This window comes from Bufo gargarizans, chromosome 6, assembly GCF_014858855.1.
Source record: "Bufo gargarizans isolate SCDJY-AF-19 chromosome 6, ASM1485885v1, whole genome shotgun sequence".
NCBI lineage: Eukaryota > Metazoa > Chordata > Amphibia > Anura > Bufonidae > Bufo > Bufo gargarizans.
Window position 1 is genome coordinate 199,494,473 of NC_058085.1, and position 27,011 is coordinate 199,521,483.

At 44.3% G+C, this 27,011-nt stretch overlaps 1 protein-coding gene across 2 annotated transcripts in view; it reads left to right on the top strand.

The window, feature by feature from the left end:
- The window catches only part of POLR3A (RNA polymerase III subunit A), a 184,766-nt gene that overhangs the window by 67,263 nt on the left and 90,492 nt on the right, over nucleotides 1–27,011 (top strand). For both annotated transcript variants that reach the window (XM_044297675.1, XM_044297676.1), the window contains exons 12-15: nucleotides 6,033–6,173; nucleotides 13,915–13,984; nucleotides 14,470–14,597; nucleotides 18,687–18,825. In XM_044297675.1, the coding sequence (XP_044153610.1) occupies nucleotides 6,033–6,173; nucleotides 13,915–13,984; nucleotides 14,470–14,597; nucleotides 18,687–18,825 (478 nt within the window). The remainder of the gene's footprint in view (nucleotides 1–6,032; nucleotides 6,174–13,914; nucleotides 13,985–14,469; nucleotides 14,598–18,686; nucleotides 18,826–27,011) is intronic.

Genomic DNA, 27,011 nt, shown 5'->3' on the forward strand with positions numbered 1-27,011 from the left:
TGTATTAAAGTCTCAGGCCAATATTGAAATGATTACAGATGTGGTCTGATTAGATACTGGGTTTTGCCACAAGAGGGCATAAAAGTGCTGTGTAAAGGCTCTGTCTACTTTTGGGTAGTGTACTCTAGGGATACATAGAGTTGCATAGCCTAGTATCTTTTAGAGAACATGACACACGCCGCCCTTACTCCATGTTCTTCTAAGCCGGCACAGTGGAGAAGGAAAGAGTTCTTCCCCACTGTGACTTGGCCACCACTGCCACCAATGGTAGAAAAGAGAGGCAAGAGGGGTGTTAAGCTGCCACTGCCACTAATGAAAATGGCACGGAGTAGGAGGGGAGGGCCTGTTGGCCACTGCACCACCAATGAATATAATTAACCCTGTAATACAAATGTACACGGCTGTCGGCTGCAGGCTGCACTACATAGCCGGTACCCAGCCTCAGTAACCGGGATCCCACCGAACCCCATCAATTAACCCCTCAGGTGCAGCACCCGAGGGGTTAATTGACGCGGTTCGGTGAGATCCCGGTCACTGAGGCTGGGTACCGGCTGTGTGACGAGGCCAGCACACCCACGTACATTTGTATTAAGCGGTTAATTATATTCATTGGTGGCGGCAGGGACAGTGTAAAATACAATTCACCCTAATAGATCTCTATTAAGGTGAATAGGACAAGGGTTCTAGCCCACAAAGGTGGTTAATAGTTAAAAAGTTCAAACTATTAAAATATTAAAAAATATCTTCCTATGCAGTGAACGTAGCAGAAAAAAAAAACTCAATTCGCTATATTTTTTTTTTTTGTCACCTTGTCCCCTCCCCCCCAAAAATAGTATAGGACTGTTCTATTATACAACATTCCATAAAATTCTGAATGCACATGGCTTTTTTTTTTTGGGTGTCTTATTTTTCTTTCACATGGTATTGAATGGTATCGAATATTGCAATACTTTTTTAGGGTATCGAAATCGGATAAATATGTTGGCATCGTGACAACCCGGGTGAGAGGTCATTGATTGCTAGACATTTCTCTGAGATATACATCATTGCACTGAGAGTAGCAGGATGGTTGTTTCAACAAATTGTCTGCCATCTAGGCCGTTCTGACTTCGGAGGCTCTGGGAGCAGTGGTTATGCGAGGGCACGCACTTATGGCAAATAGGCTCCCGACAGCCCAGACAAACCACCAGTAGAGAGGATAGTTTAATCCACAGACAAGCGCAAGCAGCTCCCACTGTTTTGTTGTCGTCCATCCAGACACAGATGGCATTTTCATTACACACCCCTGTCTGCACCTATGTGCCTCAAGAAACCATAGGGAACCTGTGTGCCTCCATGCCCAACAATATCTTGTATCCATGCTAGAGGCAGACCAACAGGGTACTGGAGCCTTCTTTCGGGTGTATAGTTCTCCCCAATAAATGTATACTTTCACTCTAATATAATTAGGGATGAGCTAATGGAGCCTCGGATCCAAGATCTGAAGTAGTTTCCCTCAAACTTCATTTCAATACTGTACGGAGATCCGTCTCCGCACAGCATTAAAACGTATGAGGGAAATTAGTTATCACCAAAGTCTCGTGTGAATTACTTAGGGATTTGACTCTTCAATTTGAAACCCATTTTAAAACTTGGTTCTGAAGTATGCTTCAACTTGGTTTTGAAGTATGCTTCAGTAACGAGGTACCCGTCGGTACCAAAGCAGATATCAGATTCCCGTTTTAAAATGGTTTTCAATTTTAAAAATCAATTGCTGAAGTTATTATAACTCATTTCAACTCCCTGGAGCCCATACATTTGAATACTGTACAGAGAATAAATCTCCGTACAGTATTTAAATCACGTTTTGAGCAAAGCATCATCTCTGCATCAGTCCCCATCGGTTCCCCATAAATGTAATTGCACAATGCTGACATGGCAACTGGGACCCTACTGTGTGTGGGCGCCAAAGAATCACCATGAGCAACACTAAAGAGCAAGATTACTACTGTCTGAGGGAGCAACACTATTTTGAGGTGGCACTAGAGGACATTCTTACTGTGTTTGGGTACTAAGGATGCTTCCTTACTGTCTGAGGAGGCACAGAGGGGATTGGGCAGGGTTAGAGACATGTCTTATTGTTAATCCGTTTAACTGCCACTGGTGTTGTCCTACTTTGACCACACAATGACAGACCCAGGTATGCCCACCTTTATACAATGTGCTTGAGTACCCTTTTTATACAAGATATACCAATGCTTTAAAAATTGCATTGTGAAAAAAACTATTATAAAACCATTCTTTCAATTTAAAGTGGTTTCATTTTGTAAAAATAGGAAAATCTATTTGCATACACACACATAATATAGTGAAGTTTGTCATAACCCATATAATAAAACATTCCCCTCAAAAAAGAAAAATTAATGTTACTGTTAACCCCTTTAAAGATGACACCTGCTTTGGCGTATTGTGAGCGCCATAGCTTGCGGGTGGCTGCTGTTTCATACAACAGACACCTGCGGCTAAAGCTATTATACAGCCAGCAACTGCCACATATGGAGCGGGTTCAGCGCAGCAGTGACTGTGTCAGAAGGCAGCCCGATGCCGTGCAGAGGCTGCCCAGTGCCTTGCATGGCTTTGGGACCTGCCTTCTACAGGCGCCGATGAGATCCAGCCTCGGGGTGCATCTTCCTAGGCAACCTGTTAGTGTATGACTTGGTGTCATATACTAACAGGCAATGCATTACAGTACAGATGTATTGTAATGCATTGCAGAGGGGATCAGACCCCCAAAAGTTGAAGTCCCAGAGTGGGACAGAAATGAAGTTAAAAAAAAAAAAAAAGTTTCAAGTTAAAAAAACGCACATATTAGGTATCGCTGCGTCTGTAACGACTGGCTCTATAAATATATCACCAGATCCACCCTGTCCGATAGACACCATAAAAAATAAAAACTGTGTAAAAAAAAAAGCCCTTTTTGTCACCTTACATCCCTAAAAGTGCAACACCGAGCGATCAAAAAGGCGTATGCCCCCAAAAATAGTACCAATCTAACCATCACCTCATCCTGCAAAAAATGAGCCCCAACATAGGACAATCGCCCAAAAAATAAAAAAAACTATGGCTCTGTCTATGGAGACATTAAAACATGATTTTTTTTTGTTGTTTAAAAAAATGCTTTTATTGTGTTAAATATAAAAAAAAGTATACATATTCGGTATCGACGTGTCCTTAACCTGCTCTATAAAAATACCACATGACCGAACCCCTCAGATGAACACCTAAAAGTCAAAAAAGCAATTTTTTTTGTCACCTTACTTCACAAAAAGTGCACCCCAAAATTGTAGCAATCAAACCATCATCTCATCCCGCAAAAATCATACCCTACCTAAGAAAATCGCCCCAAAAAATAAACTGTGGCTCTCAGACTATGGTGACACTAAAACATGATTTTTCCTTTTTTTTTTTTTTTTGTTTAAAAAATTAGTGTATAAAACTTAAATGAAAAAAAATTATACATATTGGGTATCGCCGCATCCGTACCAACCTTCTCTATAAAAATTTCACACTATTTAACCCCTCAGGGGAACACCGTAAAAAAAGAAAATATAAAAACTGTTTGAAAAAGCCATTTTGTCACCTTCACAAAGTGTAATAGCAAGCGATCAAAAAGTCATATGCACCCCAAAATTGTAACAATTAAACAGTTATCTCATACTGAAAAAAAAGAACCCCTACATAAGACAGTTGCCCAAAGAATAAAATAAAAAAATATGGCTTTCAGAATATGGAGACACAATCTTTTTTATTTTTCCAAAAATTCTTTATGACGTAAAACTGATACAAACAACGCAAAATAATTGTTATATTTGGTATTGTCGCATCCGGAACAACCTGCTCTATAAATATAGCTCATGATCTAACCTGTCAGATGAATGTTGTAAATAACTGTTTTGGCACTGTTTTTATGTTTTTTTTTTTTTTGTTACCTTACCTCATAAAAAGTGGAATATAGAGCAATCAACAATCATCTGTACCCTAAAATAGTACCAATAAAACTGCCACCTTATCCCTTAGTTTCTAAAATGGAGTAACTTTTTTGTAGTTTCTACTCTAGGGGTGCATCAGGGGGTCATCAAATGTGACGTGCCAACTTAAAATTATCCGAGTGAAATCTGCCCTTCAAAAACCATATGGCGTTCCTTTCCTTCTGCGCCCTGGCATGTGCCCGTACAGCACTTTACGACCACATATGGGGTGTTTCTGTAAACTACCAAATCGGGCCAATAAATATTGAGTTTTGTTTGGTTGTTAAAGGGGTTCTGTACTTTGTTTAAAGTGATGATCTATCCTCTGGATAGATCTTCTTCAGCTTCTGATCGGCGGGGGTCCGGCACCCGGGACCCCGCTGATCAGCTGTTTGAGAAGGCAGCAGCGCCGCAGCCTTTTCGCTGTTTACCGCTGGCCCAGTGACGTCACGACTAGTATCACCTGGCCTGGGCGGGGCTAAGCTCCATTCATGTGAACAGAGCTTAGCCCCTTGATTGACATGGCTAAACATCATGCTGAGGGCAGAGCGGTGTCATAGCATGTACCTAAAAATAAAGGGAACAATGCAATGGAACTCTAAGTCAATCACACTTCTGTGAAATCAACCTGTCCAGTTATGAAGCAACACTGATTGTGAATTTATCCTGCTGTTGTGCAAATTGAACAGACAACAGGTAGAAATGATAGGCAATTGGCAAGACAACCCGTATGAAGGAGTGGTTCTGCAGATGTTGACCACAGAAAATTTCTGTTCTCATCCTTTTTTGGCTGTTTTGGTCACTTTTGCATTTTTTTTTTCAGACTCCATGAGGGTGGTAGGAGGGCCCGATGTTTTTTTTTTTTTTTTTTTACCTTGAAATTGTGATTTGTATTTTAACATACTTATGATTAATAAAGAATGTATATGTTAAGAAGTTGTGGAGGGGTTCTCTTTGGTGTAGTCAGTTATTTGGAGGACTTTTTATTTACTGTGGGCAGCAGCTCATTAAGCATCTGAGACTCCCAGGATGTACTGCAATTAGCTCATGTTCTGTCATGCATAGAAAATAGTTGCTCAGATGTAGTCCCAGAAATGCATATATGTCATGCCCCCACAATTTCCTTCTCCACTGTCTAGAGAGAGAAAGCTGTATATTTCTGAGTTTAGATGTTAGGGGTGAATGAATGGTGTCTGGACCACATCAGTGCATCAGCACAAAGGGAGCTGGAAAGCTGCTGAACATGTTAGTCCACCTCTGAATGCAGGAGGTGAAGGAGGACCAGAAGGATAAAAAGGGGGAGCTACCTGAGAGGAAGATGTAATGTGCATTAAAAAAAAACCTAGCTGTATTTTTATTACATGTGTATTGCAATAATACTTGAAATGCCCTATTCCAGGGCTGGCCAACCTGAGGCTCTCCAGCTGTTGCAAAACTACAACCCCCAGCATGCCCAGACTGCCTACAGGTATCAGCCTACAGCAAAGCATGGTGGGAGTTGTAGTTTTACAACAGCTGGAGAGCCACAGGTTGGCCAGCCCTGCCCTATTCATTGCATAGTGGTGGCAGAACCCTTTTTTAAAGGAAACCTGTCACCGGGATTTTGTGTATAGAGCTGAGGACATGGGTTGCTAGATGTCCGCTAGCACATCCGCAATACCCAGTCCACATAGCTGTGTGTGCTTTTATTGTGTAAAAAAAACCTATTTAATACATATGCAAATTAACCTGAGATGAGTTCTGTACGTGACTGATCTCAAGGACAGGACTCATCTCAGGTTAATTTGTATATGTGTCAAATCTGTTCTTTTACACAATAAAAGCACACAGAGCTACGGGGACTGGGTATGGCGGATGTGCTAGCGGCCATCTAGCAACCCATGTCCTCAGCTCTATACACAAAATCCAGGTGATAGGTTCCCTTTAAGTATATTTCTTATTCCCCCAAAAATTTTGCACTATTTTACATGTTTTGTTCTAAAACGATTGTGCACTTGGTAACATTCAGATATGTTTCTTCTGTAGGCTAAGGTTAAACCGCATAGAACTTTTCGCTTCAATGAATGTGTCTGCACACCATACAATGCTGATTTTGATGGGGATGAAATGAACCTTCATCTCCCCCAGACAGAGGAAGCCAAGGCTGAAGCCTATGTGTTGATGGGGGTAAGTGCTTCCAACCAGATCCAAGTGCAGTCTGAAAACTCCTGTATTTTATTATAATGCATTTTCTTTTCTTGCAAGGTGATAAAGGGAATTTATGCTTTTTGGAAATTGAAGATTTATGTCTTATCTCCATATTCCATCCCTTTTATTCTGTTCCTAGACTGTTGTCTTTACTATATAACCTGCTTATTATGTGTAATATATACTTTAGGGCTGCAACGATTAATCGATGTAATCGATTATATTCGATAACTGGATTCGTTGTCGACGAATCCAGTTATCGAATAATCGCCGATTCGTTGCTATGCGGGCGGGCGGTCGCTGCATCTTTATTTTACCTTTTTACAATGACGCTCCTGTAACAGCCAGGCAGAGCGGACGGCGGCGTAACGTCACTCACTCACGTGACACGCCTGCTCCGCCTCCTTCATTCATGAGGTGGGCGGAGCAGGTGCGTCACGTGAGTGACGTTACGCCGCCGTCCGCTCTGCCTGGCTGTTACAGGAGCGTCATTGTAAAAAGGTAAAATAAAGATGCAGACGTGATTAGTCCGACTTATAAGCATCGGGGCCGGGGCTGTTATGGGGAGGGGGGAGGATCTGTCTATGGCACTGCTATGGGGAGGGGGGTCTGTGTATAGCACTTCTATGGGGAGGGGGGAGGATCTGTCTATGGCACTGCTATGGGGAGGGGGGTCTGTGTATAGCACTGCTATGGGGAGGGGGGTCTGTGTATAGCACTTCTATGGGGAGGGGGGAGGATCTGTCTATGGCACTGCTATGGGGAGGGGGGTCTGTGTATAGCACTGCTATGGGGAGGAGGGGGGGTCTGTGTATGGCACTGCTATGGGAAGGGGTATCTGTGCACTGTTATGAGGAAAGGGATCTGTGCACTGTTATGCCCATAACAGTGCGCATATCCCCCTCTCCATAACAGCGCCACCCACAGATCCCCCTCTCCATAACTGCGCCGCCCACAGATCCCCCTCTCCATAACTGCGCCGCCCACAGATCCCCCTCTCCATAACTGCGCCGCCCACAGATCCCCCTCTCCATACCAGCGCCGCCCACAGATCCCCCTCTCCATAACAGCGCCACCCACAGATCCCCCTCTCCATAACTGCGCCGCCCACAGATCCCCCTCTCCATAACTGCGCCGCCCACAGATCCCCCTCTCCATAACTGCGCCGCCCACAGATCCCCCTCTCCATAACTGCGCCGCCCACAGATCCCCCTCTCCATAACTGCGCCACCCACAGATCCCCCTCTCCATAACTGCACAGCCCACAGATCCCCCTCTCCATAACTGCGCCGCCCACAGATCCCCCCTCTCCATAACTGCGCCGCCCACAGATCCCCCTCTCCATAACTGCACCACCCACAGATCCCCCTCTCCATAACTGCGCCGTCCACAGATCCCCCATAATAGTGTCGTCCACAGATCCCCCATAATAGTGTCGTCCACAGATCCCCCATAATAGTGTCGTCCACAGATCCCCCATAATAGTGTCGTCCACAATTTGTTTTAATATGGCCTTTGAACATATTTTTTCAAGTAAGATCATATAAACCTCTCTGTTTTGTAATTTTGTCGTTTTTGCAGATTAATCGATTAATCGTAGAAATGAATCGGCAACTAATCGATTATTCAAATAATCGTTAGCTGCAGCCCTAATATACTTACCCTCTAGTCCTTCATACACCACAGGAATAACCTAAAACCCTTGCAGATACTTATATATAAAAATAGTTTACTGATAACATAAAGATGACAAAGCAATGAACATTAAATAAAGATACAGACACTACAAATAACACAATACATAGAGGATGCCACCACAAACAGCCGCCTCCTTTCCTGCCCTACCTGGATGCTAAGCAAATGTGGCTAATAATGTTTATGTATATAAAGTATATCCAGAGTCCACCAATATACTGGTCTACTGGGTCTACTCTTCTAACCAACTCACTTCCAGAACCTGACCATTAGTACATATAGAGACTGGTGTATAAATGGCATATATAAACTACACCTCTGTAAACACGTATAATGGAATACAATTGCAGACTTCAAATATCTATATGTACACAGTCTACTGGGATATTATATACATACACACGTAAGCACTCGTATAACTTGGCTTGCTCTTGAAGTGCTGTTCATCCAGGAGTTGCAGGAAGAGGGAGAGTCCTCATGTTTCTCATAGCATATATTATCCTGTGTCTCAGCCGCCGCCATGGACTTAACACTATGACCACCCAAATATCTTCCCAATCTATTGGCCAAGAGAATGTTGTCCAACTGCTTTTACAATGTGCCCTTCCTGCCTTTGATATGCTGACAAGGGACACAATGACCAAATGGCTTATAGGTGAATACCACTGGATATCAGTATACACTATATCCAATTATTAGGCATATTTGTGTGGTCATCAGGCTGAGGTTCTGGTTGAGAGGCAGTAACATAGTAACAGTAACATTTTCCTGTAACAAGATGTACATGGTTTCATTTTCTAATTGAGTGCCTGTACGGGATCTACATACAGATGATCATTAATATCTGGGCTGCACATTTACATGCCATTTGAAACCAAGGCAAGCACATTTGCAACTCTGGCAATAAGCAGTAATACACATGTGGATCTGATCCTGGCCGCACCAATTATGGGCTCCCTTTGTATTTGTTAAAGAGAGCCTGTCACCAGGTGCTGGTTTTTTTTTTTTTTTTTTTTTTTTTTTTTCCTCTAATAGCCCCATAAATATTCCTCTAAATATAAGTAAGTGCAAATGGGCGTCTCCCCTCTGAAGCTGGTTTGTGCATGGTCTGTCTTCTCATGTACCGCCTATGTTATTCCTCCTTACACCCTGACGGAATAGATGAAATATCGCTCGTGTAAATAAAGGAGCTATTTGATTAGTTATGCTATAGTTCAAATTATAGCATTATAAACTATAGTATAAATATTCAAATGTAGCTTTGCTCCCTTATTTACACACATGGGATCTTGCATCAGTTATTGAGGATTCATGTGTTTCAGTCTCTGCCGCTGTGGTGTATGGGGAATAATATAGACATTGCGTTAGATGTCAAACCATGTATGGCCATATATTGTGTGAATAAAAGTGATTGATCAGAAGCCTCCAGGCATGGGCTGCCATCAGTTTCTAACATTTCTACGTGTGATCCTGGCCAGGGGGGGTTAAAGGTCTCAGGTGTCTTGAGCTTACCCTGTAGACTACCCTCCTGTGAAGTGAGTGTACAGTGATTAAAATTTTCCTTGGTTTTATCATATTTTCACCCTATCTTGTACTAATACCTATTGTAGATCCACCTATCTAATGGTATATACTTCTCGTCCATATTCATTGGGGGACACAGGAACTGTGGGTATAGCCATGTCCTCTAGGAGGCGTTGACATTAGATAAAGCTGTTAGCTCCTCCCCTGGCAGCTATACCCCCTCCAGCCTGGAGAGAGAGCTTCAGTTTGTTTTTTTTGTCAATAGGAGGCAAGACCTTCCTGCTCTGCAGGGTAGCTCCTGAAATTTTTTTATTTTAGTTTATTTTGCCTTTTCAGGTAGGAAACGGTGGTCGCCTCGCCTCCCTGTTCTCCCTGGGGAGCACCTCAGTGTTGGTCGGCCACGCTGCCTCCTCCCCCACAAGAAGACAAGGTGGACCAGGGCAGCCTCGCTTCCCTGCATCCCACCAGCAGAAGGGTCACCTAGGTCCGCCAAAGAGAAGACCCTCCTGTCATGCCAAACTCCTGCCATTCTGGTGCCACCTGCTGAGGAGGTGACCTTTGCGGGTCCACTTAGGGAGGGAGAAGAGGATAAAGATGAGGGGAGTACACGGGTTTACCCTCCTCCCCCTTTGGCAGAAATTGTTTGAATGGGGCTATAGGGTTAATAGGCCCAGGCTCTACTTATTGTAGAACTGGACCCCTGAAGTCAGTCCCCCTCACTCCCCCTCTGTGCCGATGGTGAACTCGGGCACATAGGGGGTTAATGACCATGTCCTCCAGTACATCGGGCAGCCGAGCAGGCAGGGAGGGGAGCGGATGAGACTTCCTGCTCCCTGACATCTAATGGGGGGAGGGAGCCATAATCCGCTCTTTATGGGAGAGGGCGCCAAGCACGCCCCTCCAAAAAGGGTTAATGCCTCACTAACCGATCTCGCGGACGCCTGAGCCCTTGCGGGAGACTCGCGCCGCCAGGCACTTACTTTACATGGGGGACTCCGGCTGACACTAGTTCCTGGCCCACAGGGTGGACATCCCGGTCTTCCAGGCACCGCTAAATTTAGGCTCCGGCTTCAAATGGGGCCTACAGGTTCCTTCCCCCGTTGTCATCCCAGCCTGCGGGGTGGGGACCCCCAGCCAGGATGTGCATTTCGCAAACCGCTCCGGGTCCCTCTACCCTCCAGCTGACTGACAGTACAAGAGGGGGAGGGTCCCGGTTGGCCGTGCATCGGAACTTTAGGCTCCGGCTTTGCGGCCTACTAGGTTGCAACTCATCCCCAAGTATGAGAGGGGAAGGGAGGCGAGCTGGCACAAATTATTCCCGTCTAGCTGTCCCCCACCCCCAAAAGCCCTTTGAGCACCACCCCTGGGCTTCAAGTAATTTTTTAACCCTTCCTGGCCACCACTTCTGTTAGGCTGGCAGCGGATTATCAGGGGTTAGATGGGCAGTGCAAAATTGCTTTAATATTGCAGAGTTAACCCCTCCTGCCTCTTATCCACTTGAGGCTAGGGATCCCAGTTAAAAAAAAAAAAAGAGAGAAATAAAAACAAACATTTACATCTTTACATCCATACAGGCCCAACTCCCCTCAGCCACAATCCACTCTGACTGTATGGTACCAAACTGGGCCCGTGCCCTATTCCTGACACTTGAGGACCTCTCATAGTTTCCCAATCCGCCCTCTGCAGCCGTTTTGATGATAACTCCCCACCTGCGCAATACAGTGAAGGAACTCTGAAGGATTCCCACTCTGCCCTCTGGGGCCGTTTGGTTGATAATCCTCCACCTGCGCAATCCAATGGAGGACCTCTGACAGTTCCCAACCCACCCTCCAGGGTAGGTTGGTTGATTATTTTCTACCGGTGCGATGCAGTGGAGCACCTCTGGAACTTCACAATCCACCCTCCGGGATCGTTTGTGGGTGGGGGGGGGGGGCACTGGTCATAATACTTGGAATCCGCACTGGCCACCAATAAATATAGAGGGAGGGGGAGGCCGCACTGGTCATATTTAATACTGGGGAGGGAGGGAGGGGGAGGCCGCACTGGTCATATTTAATACTGGGAATCCGCACTGGCCACTGATGAATATAGAGGGAGGGGGGCCGCACTGGCTACAATTAATACTGGGGAGGGAGGGGGAGGCTGCACTGGTCATATTTAATACTGGGAATCCGCACTGGCCACTGATGAATATAGAGGGAGGGGGGCCGCACTGGCTACAATTAATACTGGGGAGGGAGGGGGAGGCCGCACTGGTCATATTTAATACTGGGGAGGGAGGGAGGGGGAGGCCGCACTGGTCATATTTAATACTGGGAATCCGCACTGGCCACTGATGAATATAGAGGGAGGGGGGCCGCACTGGCTACAATTAATACTGGGGAGGGAGGGGGGGCCGCACTGGCCACCAATAAGTTAATTACAGGAGGGGGGGGTCTGCCCCCTGCTGCCTGGCAGCATCTGCCAGGCAGCAGGGGGCAGTCATGTACACAGTTCTCAGTATATTCTAACATGAAGCGTCCCCATCACCATGGGAACGCCTGTGTTAGAATATACTGTCGGGTCTGAGTTTTACGATGTAGCTCAAATCCGATGGTATATTCTAACATAGAGGCGTTCCCATGGTGATGGGGACGCTTCAAGTTAAAATATACCATCGGATCGGAGAAAACTCCGATCTGATGGTATATTAATAGGGACTCCTGACTTTACATTGAAAGTCAATGGGGGACGGATCCGTTTGAAATTGCACCATATTGTGTCAACGTCAAACGGATCCGTCCCCATTGACTTGCATTGTAAGTCTGGACGGATCCGTTTGGCTCCGCACGGCCAGGCGGACACGAAAACGCTGCAAGCTGCGTTCGGGTGTCCGCCTGCTGAGCTGAGCGGAGGCCAAACGGTGCCAAACTGATGCATTCTGAGCGGATCCGCATCCACTCAGAATGCATTGGGGTTGTACGGATCCGTTCGGGGCCGCTTGTGAGAGCCTTCAAATGGAACTCACAAGCGGAGCCCCGAACGCTAGTGTGAAAGTAGCCTTAGCTTTAGAGGTAAGTTGTCTATTTGCATGGTAGATCCACTTGGGAAAAGGCATTTTCTTTTATTTATTTTTTTACTAGTTAGATTTAGATGATCATTTGCGGCACTTAAAGGGAACCTGTCACCTGGATTTTGGGTATAGAGCTGATGACATGGGATGCTAGATGGCCGCTAGCACATCCACAATACCTAGTCCCCATAGCTCTGTGTGCTTTTATTGTGTAAAAAAACGATTTGATACATATGCAAATTAACCTGAGATGAGTCCTGTACGTGAGATGAGTCAGGGACAGGACTCATCTCAGGGTAATTTGCATATGTATCAAATAGTTTTTTTTACACAATAAAAGCACACAGCGCTATGGGGACTGGGTATTGCGGATGTGCTAGCGGCCATCTAGCAACCCATGTCCTCAGCTCTATACCCAAAATCCAGGTGACAGGTTCCCTTTAACTGTTTATAGATTAAAAACTAGAACCATCACCCGGTAATGGGGTCTGTTTGTTAAATTAAGGGTCCATTCACACGTCCGTTTTTTCTTTCCTGATCTGTTCCGTTTTTTCAGGAACAGATCAGGACCAGATCTGGACCCATTCATTTTCAATGGGTCCTGGAAAAAATCGGACAGCACAATGTGTGCTGTCCGTTTCCGTTGTTCCGTTCCGCATGTCCGTTTAAATATAAAACATGTCCTATTCTTGTCCTGAAAAATCGGATCCTGGTACAATACAAAGTCAATGGATCCGCAAAAAACGGATGACATTCGGATGTCATTCCGTATGTCATCCGTTTTTTGCGGATTCCGTTCCTGGAAACACATAACAAATTTTTTTTTTTTTTTTTCAATTTTTTTTCAAAGAAATCCAAACAACTTTATTTGATAATTGAAATGTATACATGTTCCCGTTTTTTGCGGATCCGCAAAAAACGGATGACATACGGATGACATACGGAAACATTTTCAGGAACAACGGATCCGCAAAAAACGGACCGTTTTTCAGGATGAAAAAAAACAGGACGTGTGAATGGACCCTTAGACTGTGCAGATTTTTGCGCCTTGACTGTTTACTGTACTATACATTTTCAAGACCCTATCTTCACATAGCAGATAAAATCTTCATTCATTTCTTGGCAAGCTGCAAAATTTCAAATCCATTATCTTGTACAATTGGTGTGGATCTTTAATGTGGATTTTTCGTTTCTCGCTGCAATATCTGCAATGAACCCATTAAGGATTTGCACTAAAATTGTACAATGTCTGTAACCTCTCTTGAAGTAGGTCTGTTCATTTATTAACTAATGGCATATTTGCTATGTTTCACACCATTGCTGCGCTAAATAAAACTATATGTATTTGAACCTCACTATCCAACTGCCTATCAACAAGAGTTGTGCTGTTTTTGCAGAATCTCATACAATATCTTTTATGTACATTTCTGATTTTAACTTGTTTTTCAGACTAAAGCTAACTTGGTCACACCACGTAATGGAGAGCCACTGATTGCTGCTATTCAGGACTTTCTTACCGGTATGTGACATATACTATTTAGGGTACTTTCACACTTGCGGCAGGACAGATCCGACAGGCTGTTTACCCTGTCGGATCCGTCCTTCCACTATTTCGCCGGACCACAGCTCCGTCCCCATTGACTATAATGGGGACGGGCGCGGAGCTCTGGCGCAGCACGGCATTGCTCGGTGAAAGGCCGCCGGACCAAAAGTCCTGCATATCCGGCGGCCTCTCACCGTGAACTGCCATACTGCGCTGCAGTTCTGCCCCGTCCCCATTATAGTCAATGGGGACGGAGCGGTGGCACAGCGAAATAGCGGAAGGACAGATCAGACAGGGTAAACAGCCTGTCGGATCCGTCCTACCACAAGTGTGAAAGTACCCTTAGCTAGGCTTGCTTCCCAGCCTCCTCAATGCCTATTTTCTGTGACCAAATTTTTGGGAGTATTGAACTTGTTTACTGTACAGTAATGCAGAATAATAGTTATGTCTTCTTTTAATAGCTGCCTATCTCCTGACTCTCAAGGACACATTTTTTGATCGTTCCAAAGCTTGTCAAATCATTGCATCTATTTTGGTTGGTAAAGATGAAAAGATTAAAGTCCGCCTGCCTCATCCAGCAATCTTAAAGGTATTTGTCTGTAGTGCGAGTCTTATGAGTAGTTAATGTGGGTTTCTCATCTGTCATTGGTGGACCCATGATAGACCATAGGTATAGCTGCTGCCATTAGGAGGCAGACACTAAGTATAAAAAGGTTTTCTCCCACCATCTATACCCTTCTGACAGTGGCTAGGCTAAATCAGTTTTAGCTTAGTATCTGTAGGAGGCAGACATGCCTGCCTTGGCAAGTCTATCTTTTTTTTTTTGAGAATATGGATTACAGGCAGCACTGCTCCTCATCCTCCCTTGTGTACAGGGAGGAGAATGGATCACCAAACCCACTGCTTGTTCCCTGCCTCTAGAAGAGTTTCCTCAGAGTGAACTCCCCAGATTATATCAGTGTAACTGCCCTTCTCAAGGAGCACTACACTGAAAAAGGTAACCCAGTTGGAGTTGGGGGACCACTCTTGCAGAAACTCACTTTTCTGCCGTATCAGTTCTCTTGACACTCTGCACCCCTGGCCCTTCCTTCCTCCAGCTGGTGTTTTCTCGCTCTTCTCTTCACCCTGTTTTTGGCCCTGCTTCACTCAAGGGGAATTGTTGCGATCTTATGCCTGGATGACATCAGTTAATGCTCCCTCCAGACCGTCCAAACTGGCTAGCCTGATAATAGTCCTGGGTACTCTACACTGCTTTGGGTGGTTGACATGTGTCTTCTGGCCAGAGTCATCCTTCCACCAAAGAGAGTCCACCTACGCAGCAGTATCCTGAGGCTTTGCCTTCCTCACCTGTAACCAATTTGCCTCTGCATGTAAGGCCTCAATCTCATGGTTGCCACCATGGAAGCCATCATATGCACCCAATTTCATTTTCTCCCTTTTCAGCATGTGATTCTGACCAGGTGGAACGAGTCTCCAACCTCGCTAGATGATCGGATCTCGTTTTGATGTGTAGTTGTCAGGACATATACGCCAGCCTCCACGGATAGGGAGGGGTCCTCTAGTCTCTCAAGTTCGGGAAGGGGGAGTCATCACAGTCGAGGAGTTATCTTTCCCGTCAACATTTTGGAACAGAGAAACATACTGTTATCCCTACTACATTGGACCAACCACTTTGTGACTGGTCCACATCCAGATAGCCAACTCTACACTGGTGGCGTACCTCAATCATCATGGAGAAATGCAGAGTTTGGCAGCCATGACAGAGATCTGATCCTTAGGTAGACAGAAATCCACAAACCAACACGGTCTGTTGTTCACATTCCAGGTGAGGACAAGTGGATTGCAGACTTTCCAAGCAGGGAATGGATAGAATCAGGAGAATGGGTTCTCCATCCTCAAGTCTTTTGAGCAATATGCATTCGCTGGGGTCCACTGGACATGGACTTCATGGCATCCTGCTTTAACCATCTTCTCCCTACCTTTGTCACATAGTCCCATGATACAATCACTCTGGCAGTAGAAGCTCTCATCGATCCTTGGAGACAATTTACATTTTTTCCCCCTCCATTATTGACCCAGATACTCGGGAAAATATGAGTTAAGGATCTGGTCATCATCTAAGTTGCTTCAGACAGGCTTTGGCGGTTGTGGTATGCATCTCTGGTTGCCCACCTAGTGGACCAACCCTGGCCTCTTCTGTTGCAGGAGGAACTCCTCTTCCACCTGAATTTACCTTTGCTGCGTTTAATGGCATTGTTGAATCTGCTGTTCTCAGAGCTAAGGGATTCTCAGAATGTCATCCAAGCTATGATCAAGGCAAAGAAACTGCATCCTTTCCTGTCTACCAAAGAACTTGGAAGTCTGCTTTTCGCTGATGTAAACAGTTGCAACTTTACCAGTGCACTTCTCCCTCTCTTCCATCCTCTTTCCCTTAGATGGTTTGGATCTGGCATATACCTCATTTCTCTCAAGGGGCAGTCTCTGCACTATCTGTACTTTTCTCTCGCCACCAATTTCGGGATTTGCACCTTTCATTAGTATGTTGCCTGCCTTGTTACCACTGTCTGTTACCACCTTGGAGCTTCAGCCTTGTGAAGAATGTACTACATCAATCCTCATTTGAAGTCTTACAGGATTTTTCCTTCGGTTTTCTTTCCTTTATGGTACCCTTCCTGTTCGTTATCACTTTTTTTATATGCAGTTTTGAAACTGGTGGCTTTGAGCCTTGTGTAAATCCTCTTTCTGGGTTCTACATCAGGACAGTCCTCTTCCGACCAGTACCTTCCTTGTCAAAAGGCTGTGTTGGCCTTTCAAATTATAAAAGACATGGTCTTGCACTTGTTTGGTCCAGCTCCAACTCAGGATAAAGAACAGGCCCTCCATACCCTCCATACCCTGCATATAGTGTTGGCAGTCTGCATTTATCGCTATATCACCTCCTCGTTTCAGAGATCAGACTCTTTATGATCACTGAGGGTCCTAGGAAGTGTCTGGTGGCGTCTAAATCCACCATCTCCCTTTCGATCCATCTCACCATTTCAGAAATTTACTGCTCTATGGGCAGGGAGCTCTCCTTTCGGGTTTCCACTCGTATCACCAATCTGTGGGGGCCTCTTGAGCAGTTCGTCACCAAGCGTCTGACATACAGGTGCTTTTCTCCCGCGTTGGGAGAAAAAAAGCCACCCAGCGCAGTGAATACTAATGAGCTGGGCGGCACTAAGACAGCAGTTGGGGCGCGGCTGGGCACAGAACTGAATGAGGGACAGCCCCTTGGGCACAAAGTAAGGTAATTTGCATATTAAGTCACGGAAAGGCAGCGAGGGGTGATAATGGTATAGTTTAATTAAGCATATTAAGATCAATAGAAGAATGTCACTTTACATGCTCTAACGGCCTGTCAGTACATGCTCTAACGGCCTGTCAGTGTCCCTTTAAAGGGCTTCTGTCACCCCATTAAACTGTTATATTTTTTTTCCTTTACTAATAATCCCTACACTGCGATCTCATCATACATAAGCTAATTAATGATTTTCGTTCAGTAGAATTTGTTAAAAATCGATTTTTGAAATATGTAAATTACCTTGCTACCAGCAAGTAGGGCGGCTACTTGCTGGTAGCAGCCGCATCCTCCGATGGTAATGACGCCCCCTCTGCTTGTTGATTGACAGGGCCAGCGGACGGGATCTTTCTCTGCTGGCCCTGCCTGTTTTGATTCAATATCTGGCGCCTGCGCCGCAGCCGTACCTCTCTTCAATCTGCGCAGGCGCACTGAGAGGCGGCCACTCGCTCGGCCGCTCGCTCCTCAATGCGCCTGCGCCGGGTGTAGATGTGACGTCATCGGCGCAGGCGCATTGAGGATGGAGCGGCCGAGCGAGTGGCCACCTCTCAGTGCGCCTGCGCAGATTGAAGAGAGGTACGGCTGCGGCGCAGGCGCCAGATGTTGAATCAAAACAGGCAGGGCCAGCAGAGAAAGATCCCGTCCGCTTGCCCTGTCAATCAACAAGCAGAGGGGGCATCATTACCATCGGAGGATGCGGCTGCTACCAGCAAGTAGCCGCCCTACTTGCTGGTAGCAAGGTAATTTACATATTTCAAAAATCGATTTTTAACAAATTCTACTGAACGAAAATCATTAATTAGCTTATGTATGATGAGATCGCAGTGTAGGGATTATTAGTAAAGAAAAAAAAAAAAAACGGTTTAATGGGGTGACAGAAGCCCTTTAAGGCTACTCCATGGTCTTCTCTGTACACCTCTTATAAAATTTGTCAAATTTGGACACAGCAGTGGGATGTTAGTCTTCTGAGTCCTTTTGTCTCCCCATCCTAGGGACTGCATTCTAATGTCCCATAACACAGATGGAAAAAAAATGATTTTTATTTACTATAAATCCTTTTCTCTTTCATTAATCTTTTGCTGGGTATTTGGAATTTTCCTGGGTTTTCCTGACTGTGGTCTGGCTCTCCTTTTTTTTTTTTTTTTTTTTTTTTTTAGCTGATTTTAGCTTTAGTTGCTGTGGGGAAAGGTATAACTGGTGGGAGGAACTAATCATTTTTATATTTCCCGTACTCTCCTAGTGGCAACAGCTATACCCATGATCTATGCTGTGTCCATGGCCTATCTTGTCTCCCAATGAGTGGTTTCTATCTCACACAATTCAACTTTTTGACATTCACAGCCAGTAACTCTGTGGACTGGAAAGCAGATCTTCAGCATTATCCTTCAACCAAGTGTGGACAATCCTGTCCGTGCCAACTTGCGTACCAAGGGCAAACAGTACTGTGGGAAAGGAGAGGATCTGTGCCATAATGATTCTTGTAAGTTCTGTTTTGGTCTTTTTACCTTAACCCCTTGACGACCCAGGACGAAAATGCTCATCCTCAATCGCCGGCACTTAGCGCTCGAGGACGAGCACTCTCGTCCTGCAGTCGTTCCTCCCCCGCATGCGGTCCCCCCGATCAGCAGCAGAGATCCGGTGGTTACTGACAGCCGGATCCCTGCTACATCCACCAACACCGGCCATAACGCCGATGTCGGTGGATTAACCCCTCATATGCCACGGTCAGCGCTGACTGCAGCATATGGGAGGTTTGCGCTCCCTCACCTCATGCATGAAGTCCCTGCGCTGCTGTGGCGGGGACTCGATGGTTGCCATGGCAGCCCCAAGCAATTACAGGGCTTGGGGCCTGTCATGTACGGAAGCCTAAGAGGCCCAGCCAATGTATTGTGCTGTATTGAAACAAGGATCAGACCCTGTCTCATAGTAAGACAAAAAATTGTGAAAAAAAAAAGTTTATAAAATTTCAAGTTTTAAAAAAAAAAATTTAAGTTTCAAGTAAAAAAAAAAAAGCGTCCTTTTCCAAAAATGAAGTAAAGAAAATAGGGAAAAGACATATTGGGTATCATCTCGTCCGTATCGACCAGCTCTATAAACATATCACATGACCTAACCCCTCAGATGAACACCGTAAAAAATAAAAACTGTACTAAATAATATTTTTGGCACCTTACATCACAGGTGTAATAGCAAGCGAGCAAAAAGTCATATGCACCCCAAAATAGTGCCAATCAAACAGTCATCTCATCCCACAAAAAATGAGACCCTACCTAAGATAATCGCCCAAAAACTGAAAAAACTATTATTCTCAGACTATGGAGACAGTAAAACATGATTTTTATATATTTTTTTTTTTTTGTTTTTTTTTGAAAAATGAAATCATTGTGTAAAACTTACATAATTTTTTTTTTTATACATATTGGGTATCGCTGCGTCCGTGACAACCTGCTTTATAAAAATACCACATGCTCTAACCTTTCAGATGAAGGTTGTAAATGACAAAAAAATAAAACGTTGCCAAAAAAGCTACCTTTTGTTACCTTGCCTCACAAAAAGTGTAATATAGAGCAACCAAAAATCATATGTACCCTAAACTAGTACCAACAAAACTTCCACCCTATCCCGTAGTTTCTAAAATGGGGTTACCTTTTTGGAGTTTCTACTCTAGGGGTGCATCAGGGGGGCTTCAAATGGGACATGGTGTCAAAAAAAACAGTCTAGCAAAATCTGCCTTCCAAAAACCATATGGCATTCCTTTCCTTCTGCTCCCTGCTGTGTGCCTGTACAACTACAGAATTGGGGCCATAAATATTGAGTTTTGTTTGGCTGTTAACCCTTGCTTTGTAACTGGAAAAAAAATCTTAAAATGGAAAATCTAACAAAAAGTGAAGTTTTGAAATTGTATCTGTTTTCCATTAATTCTTGTGGAACACCTAAAGGGTTAACTACGTTTGTAAAATCAGTTTTGAATACCTTTTGAGGGGTATAGTTTCTAGAATGGGGTCATTTTTGGGTGGTTTCTATCATGTAAGCTTCACAAAGTGAGAAATTTCAAGGTTTACTTCTAAACTTCTATGCCTTGTAACATCCCCCAAAAATAAAATGTAATTCCCAAAATGATCCTAACATGAAAACATATGGGAAATGTAAAGTAATCATTATTTTGTAGGTATTAATATGTATTTTAGAAGTAGAGAAATTGAAACGTGGAAATTTGCAAATTTGTCTAAATTTTGGGCAAATGTGGTATTTTTTTACAAATAAAAAAAAAATGGAAATTATAAATGAACAGGGCACTCAAGATAACAGTGACCACGTTTTATAGGCAAGTATATATTCTTTTATTATTCCTAAACAAACAAATGACTAATACATGAAGTATCTAAAATAGCAATCAGTAGTAGATAACAGTATGATATACAATGTGTTTGAAAGCAAATATTCTATATTCCGATCTAACACCATAGACAATATATTAAAAGGCAAATGTATTAAAAAGGCAAATGTTCGATATAACACCATATAATAGATCCGATGGTTATGAGTATCTGGAAAGATCGCTAAGTGTCGATGAAACTGGCCACTTATAATCGAGACTAAGAACAATTGTCTCACAATTAATCACAGCGGCGTCCCGCTGCAAAAGCGTAGGTAGCGGCTTCCCGCTACTAAGTGACTTGCAGGTACGAGTATTCCTTTACCTTATAATCGACCAAAGACCACTGAGACCGCAGACCACTGAGGAAGGGGTTGAACCCCGAAACGCGTCTGGTGCTGCACCCCATCTTTGTACCGAAAGACCGACCATACCTGAAAATCGACCATTAACCAAAGAAAGAGCCGTCTTTAATCTCCCGATTGAATAGTGCTGCAATATCAAAGGCACCTCCAGGGAGTGTGGACATTCCAAGGTTCTGATGAAAACTTCTGAAAAGTCTTTGGTCGATTATAAGGTAAAGGAAGACTCGTACCTGCAAGTCACTTAGTAGCGGGACGCCGCTACCTACGCTTTTGCAGCGGGATGCCGCTGTGATTAATTGTGAGACACTTGTTCTTAGTCTCGATTATAAGTGGCCAGTTTCATTGACACTTAGCGATCTTTCCGGATACTCATAAACATCGGATCTATTATATGGTGTTATATCGAACATTTGCCTTTTTAATACATTTGCCTTTTAATATATTGTCTATGGTGTTAGATCGGAATATAGAATATTTGCTTTCAAACACATTGTATATCATACTGTTATCTACTACTGATTGCTATTTTAGATACTTCATGTATTAGTCATTTGTTTGTTTAGGAATAATAAAAAAATATATACTTGCCTATAAAACGTGGTCACGGTTATCTTGAGTGCCCTGTTCATTTATAATTTACGTTTTCTTGTATTGAGCGAGTGGTCTCAATTTACAGGAGCACCAGTTGGTGTGTGGTGTTCTTAGTGCGACATTCATTCTTTTATTCAAATAAAAAAATGGACTCAATTTTGCCAGTCTCATGAAGTACATTATGTGACAAAAAAACAATCTCAGAATGGCCTGGATAAGTCAAAGCGTTTTAAAGTTATCACCACATAAAGTGACACTAGTCAGATTTGCAAAAAATGGCCTGGTCCTGAAGGTGAAAATGAGCCCGGTCCTTAAGGGGTTAAAGGGATGGTTGAAGATTACAAATGGCTACTTTTTTTCTAAAACTGACGTTTTGATGCTCGGTTCCATTGGAGTGAGTGGGGCTGAACTGCACTACCACACAGTGCATGTCTGTACACTCCTTTAAAAGTCAGTTAACATCTCCACACTTCATGTGGTGTCTGAACCAAGGGTTTGCTTTTGTGTCTCATGTTGGCTCTCGTTGGAATGGAAAAGAACTTTACAAGAAAGATGGTTCGCATCTTTGTCTCAAGGGAACGAATGTCCTCAGTGAACAGTTCTAAGTATTTGCTAAGGAGCATTTAAACTAGGAAAGGGGGGCAAAAGCGTGCTAATCCAGCAGCCTGACTGCCCCCCCAGAACAATGCCAGAAGATGCCAGTAGCACAGGGGTTAAGAAATTACAAGCTCAGTCTTGTCTACAAATGCTCGTAGTTTAGGGAATAAGATCAATGAACTTGCATCTATAATGGAATCTGAGAATATAGATTTAGTGGCCGTTATTGAGATATGGTTTAATGGGAGTCATGACTGGGATATAACAATACCGGGGTTCTCTCCTATATAGGAAAGATGGAGAAGGCAAGAAATGGGTGGCCCTGTATGTGAAAGATAGCATAACATATAATTTAATACAAGTTAGCGAGACCAATTTTGAGTCAGTTTGGGATAACTTGCAGCTTGATAATGATGAGGTAACTCATGTAGGTGTGATATATAGACCACCTAGCCAAGTCAAAAAATTAGATGATCTACTAGTTGACTTTTCTAAAATTAGATTAGTGGTATAAGAGTCCTTATCAGATTGGAACAGTTTCAATGGAATCCAGGATAAATGGGACTACTTAACCGCCTAACAAAGGATCGCGTTCTGGAGGCGGCTGTCTCAGGCAGAGTCACGCATCTATGCGTCATCTCGCGAGACGCGAGATTGCGCTCACAGCCGCCCGCGCATGCGCATCGCGGGCCGGCAAAAGTTAGAGGAGTATTTCGTCATCAGCCTGCCAGCCAATGATCGTTGCTGGCAGGCTGATGATTTTCAAAAAACCGAATCAGAAGCCAGTGAACACTTTATATTTATAAATATAAGGTGTTAAATGGCTTCTCTGCTCCTCTGCTGGTCCTTTTCGTCGGTTGGTTCCAGCAGAGGAGCACAGTTCAGTGAGTACACACCAAACGCCACACATAGCCCCAGATCACCCCCCATCACCCCAATTAACCCCTTGATCGCCCCTGTCAATCACCTAGTGAAAGGGAAAAAGTGATCAGTGTAAACGGTCACTTTTTTTTTTCACTGGTATTGACTGTTAGGTTTTAGGATAGTTTAGGCCCCTTGGTTAGGTAGTTAGCGATTGTTTAGCGCCCACCGCACCGCAGTCACTGATTCGCTGATTAGTGTATGGCTAATCAGCATTTGTACTTTTATAATATCTGTAAGTGATCAAAACTGATCACAGTCAGATCTATAATAGTATTAGTGTCACCTTAGTTCGCCCTCCACCAAAAACGCAGTGTTTGCCCGATCAGGCCTGATCGGTCGCCCACACGTGCGTTCACCCACGACCGCCCCGCTGCAGTGACAAAAAATGTATTTATTTTTTATCACTGCACAATCACGTCACAAGCGCTGCAGCGATAAAAAAAAAAATCAGTTTTGATATTTTTTTTATCAATCGCAGCGGCTTCCGATACTTTGCTAGCCTCCCATTTGTAAGACGGGCTTGCTTTTTTTCTTGGGTAGTCTCAGGGAATACCCCCTAAATTTAGTTGACCAAATGGCAAACAAGGGGTATTCTTCTGAAGAGGCCTACAGGCTTCTGACCCAGTCGGATGAGGAATGGGAACCCTCATCTGACTAATCCAGCGGGTCAGAATAGGAACCTGTAGAAAGCAGTGGCAGTCTGTCCCAAAGTTCGGACGAGGAAGTTGAGGTCCCCGATACCACCAGTCGTACCCGTCCCCGTGTTGCTACACCACAGGTTGTGCAGGATCCGCTTCTATGGCAGCAGAGTAGGGCTGGTGCTGTCGGATTGCGTGGTGAGGCATACACCAGCAGCGGAGCCCACCCTGGACCTAGTACCAGCACTGCTGTACAACATGGTGAAGTGGCGAGCACCAGAAGGGCAGTTGAAGCTGGTACGGTGGCACGTGCAGTAGTTTGGCAGTCCCCAACTTCAGCCTCACCATTAGTTCCCCCTTTCACTCCCCAGTCTGGAGTTCGGGTTGAGACAGCTCAGATCTGTTCGGCACTGGGATTTTTTGAGCTGTTCTTGACTGTGGAGCTTTTGGACTTAGTCGTGGCAGAAACAAATCGGTATGCCACTCAATTTATAGCTGCCAACCCAGGAAGCTTTTATGCCCAGCCTTTCCGGTGGAAACCCGTCCAAGTTTCCGAATTAATTTTTTTTCTGGGCCTTCTCCTCAACATGGGTCTAACCAAAAAGCATGAATTGCGGTCATATTGGTCCACGAACCCAATTCATCACATGCTATGTTCTCTGCTGCCATGTCCAGGGCACAATTTGAGGCCACCCTGCGTTTCCTGCACTTTAGTGGAGGCCACCCAGCTTTTGACCGGATCCACAAAATTCGGCTCCTCAGACCACTTCAACACCAGATTTGTATATCCCTGAGCAAAACATCTGCGTAGACGAGTCCCTTATACATTTTACCAGCCTCTGTGTCCACGACTATAATTCGCTCATGGGAGGGGTGGACTTCAATGACCAGATGTTGGCTCCTTATTTAGTTTCCCGGTGCACCAGACGCTGGCATAAGAAGATGTCTGTGTATTTGATTTAATTGGCTATGTACAATAGTTTTGTTCTCTACAGTAAGGCTGGGAGAACAGGATCCTTCCTCAAATTTCAGGAAGAGATCATCGAGAACCTCCTGTATCCAGGAGGTTCGGTGGCCCCAACCACCAGTGTAGTGAGCAGTCTACACGAACAACATTTCCCCAATGTCATTGCTGGTACCTCAACCCAACCGTCACCCCGAAAAAGATGTTGTGTCTGTAGCAGGAGTGGAATAAGGCGTGACTCCCGCTATTTCTGTCCTGACTGCCCTGACCACCCTGCCCTATGCTTAGGGGAGTGTTTCCGGAAGTACCACACACAGGTACACTTAGCATAGGGATTGCGTTACACAGGACAGGCACACAGGTCTATTAGGGCCCATTAGCCAAAGTTAACGTTCTGTTCAAAAAGTTAAATAAAGTTTATATGTTCCATTCAAATGTTATTATAAAGTTAATAACTGATCGACTAGCTGCAGCACTGATGTGCATTCTGACAGAAGCATTGTGCTGCTGTCAGATTGCATAAAAGTCGGTGTATGCGGCGCTGCAAGACAAGATTTCTCCTCTGCAGTAAAAGATACGTTTGCCGAGGCATATGAGCTGAGCGGGTGGCAGTGTTCATATGCTCATATGCTTTGGCAAACACTTTGTATATATAAAAAAAAATCATAAAAATCCTTTAAAAAAAAATCATAAAAATCCCGGCAATTATTTATTCATCCACATCGGTTGATGTGAATGGAGAAATCGGGTTTGTCGGGGCATACGAGCTAAGTGGGTTTGGATGTTGGGCGGAGCTCCTATGTCCTGGCAGACGTCTTTCCCCTCTTTTTTTTTTTTTTTTTTTTGTGGGCAGAGATCTCTTCATCCACATCGATGCGAATGAAGAAATCTGTGCCGTTCATTTTTTCTTTCAGCCCAGAGGCTGAACGGAAAAAAAAATATCTCATTACCCGTATGCTCAATATAAGGAGAATAGCAGAAACTCCTAATGCTGGCCATACATGTAATGATTGCGGAAACCCTCAAATGCCAGGGCAGTACAAACACCCCACAAATGACCCCATTTTGTAAAGAACACACCCCAAGGTATTCGCTGATGGTCATATTGAGTCCATGAAAGATTGAAATTTTTGTCCCAAGTTAGCGGAAAGGGAGACTTTGTGAAAAAAACAAAAAAAAACAATTTCCGCTAACTTGTGCCCAAAAAAAAAAATTCTATGAACTCGCCATGCCCCTCATTGAATACCTTGGGGTGTCTTCTTTCCAAAATGGGGTCACATGTGGGGTATTTATACTGCCCTGGCATTTTAGGGGCCCTAAAGTGTGAGAAGAAGTCTGGGATCCAAATGTCTAAAAATGCCCTCCTATAAGGAATTTGGGCCCTTTTGCGCATCTAGGCTGCAAAAAAGTGTCACACGTGGTATCGCCGTACTCAGGAGAAGTTGGGCAATGTGTTTTGGGGTGTGGGGTGTCATTTTACATATACCCATGCTGGGTGAGATAAATATCTTGGCAAAAGACAATTTTTCCCATTTTGGCATTTGACCAAGATATTTCTCTCACCCAGCATGGGTATATGTAAAGACACCACAAAACACATTGCCCAACTTCTCCTGAGTACGGCGATACCACATGTGACACTTTTTTGCAGCCTAGGTGGGCAAAGGGGCACAAATTCTAAAGAGAACCTTTAGGATTTCACAGGACACTTTTTACACATTTGACTTTCAAACTACTTTTCACGCATTATGGCCCCTAAAATGCCAAGGCAGTATAACTACCCCACAAGTGACCCCATTTTAGAAAGACACCCCAAGGTATTTCGTGATGGGCATAGTGAATTCATGGAAGTTTTCATTTTTTGTCACAAGTTAGTGGAATATGAGACTTTGTAAGAAAAAATAAAAATAATGATTTTCCACTAACTTGTGACAAAAAATAAAAACTTCTATGAACTCACTATGCCCATCAGTGAATACCTTAGGGTGTCTACTTTCCTAAATGGGGTCATTTGTGGGGTTTTTCTACTGTTTGGCATTGTAGAACCCAGGGGCGTAACTAGAGTTCTGTGGGCCCCAGGGTAAACTTTGAATTGAGGCCCCCCCAGGCCCGACCCCAAAATACATTCCCCCCCGCGTCCACACCCTGGTCGCGGTCACACCCTCTGCGACCATGATGGTTACGCCTCTGCTACCATCACTACAAAAATAC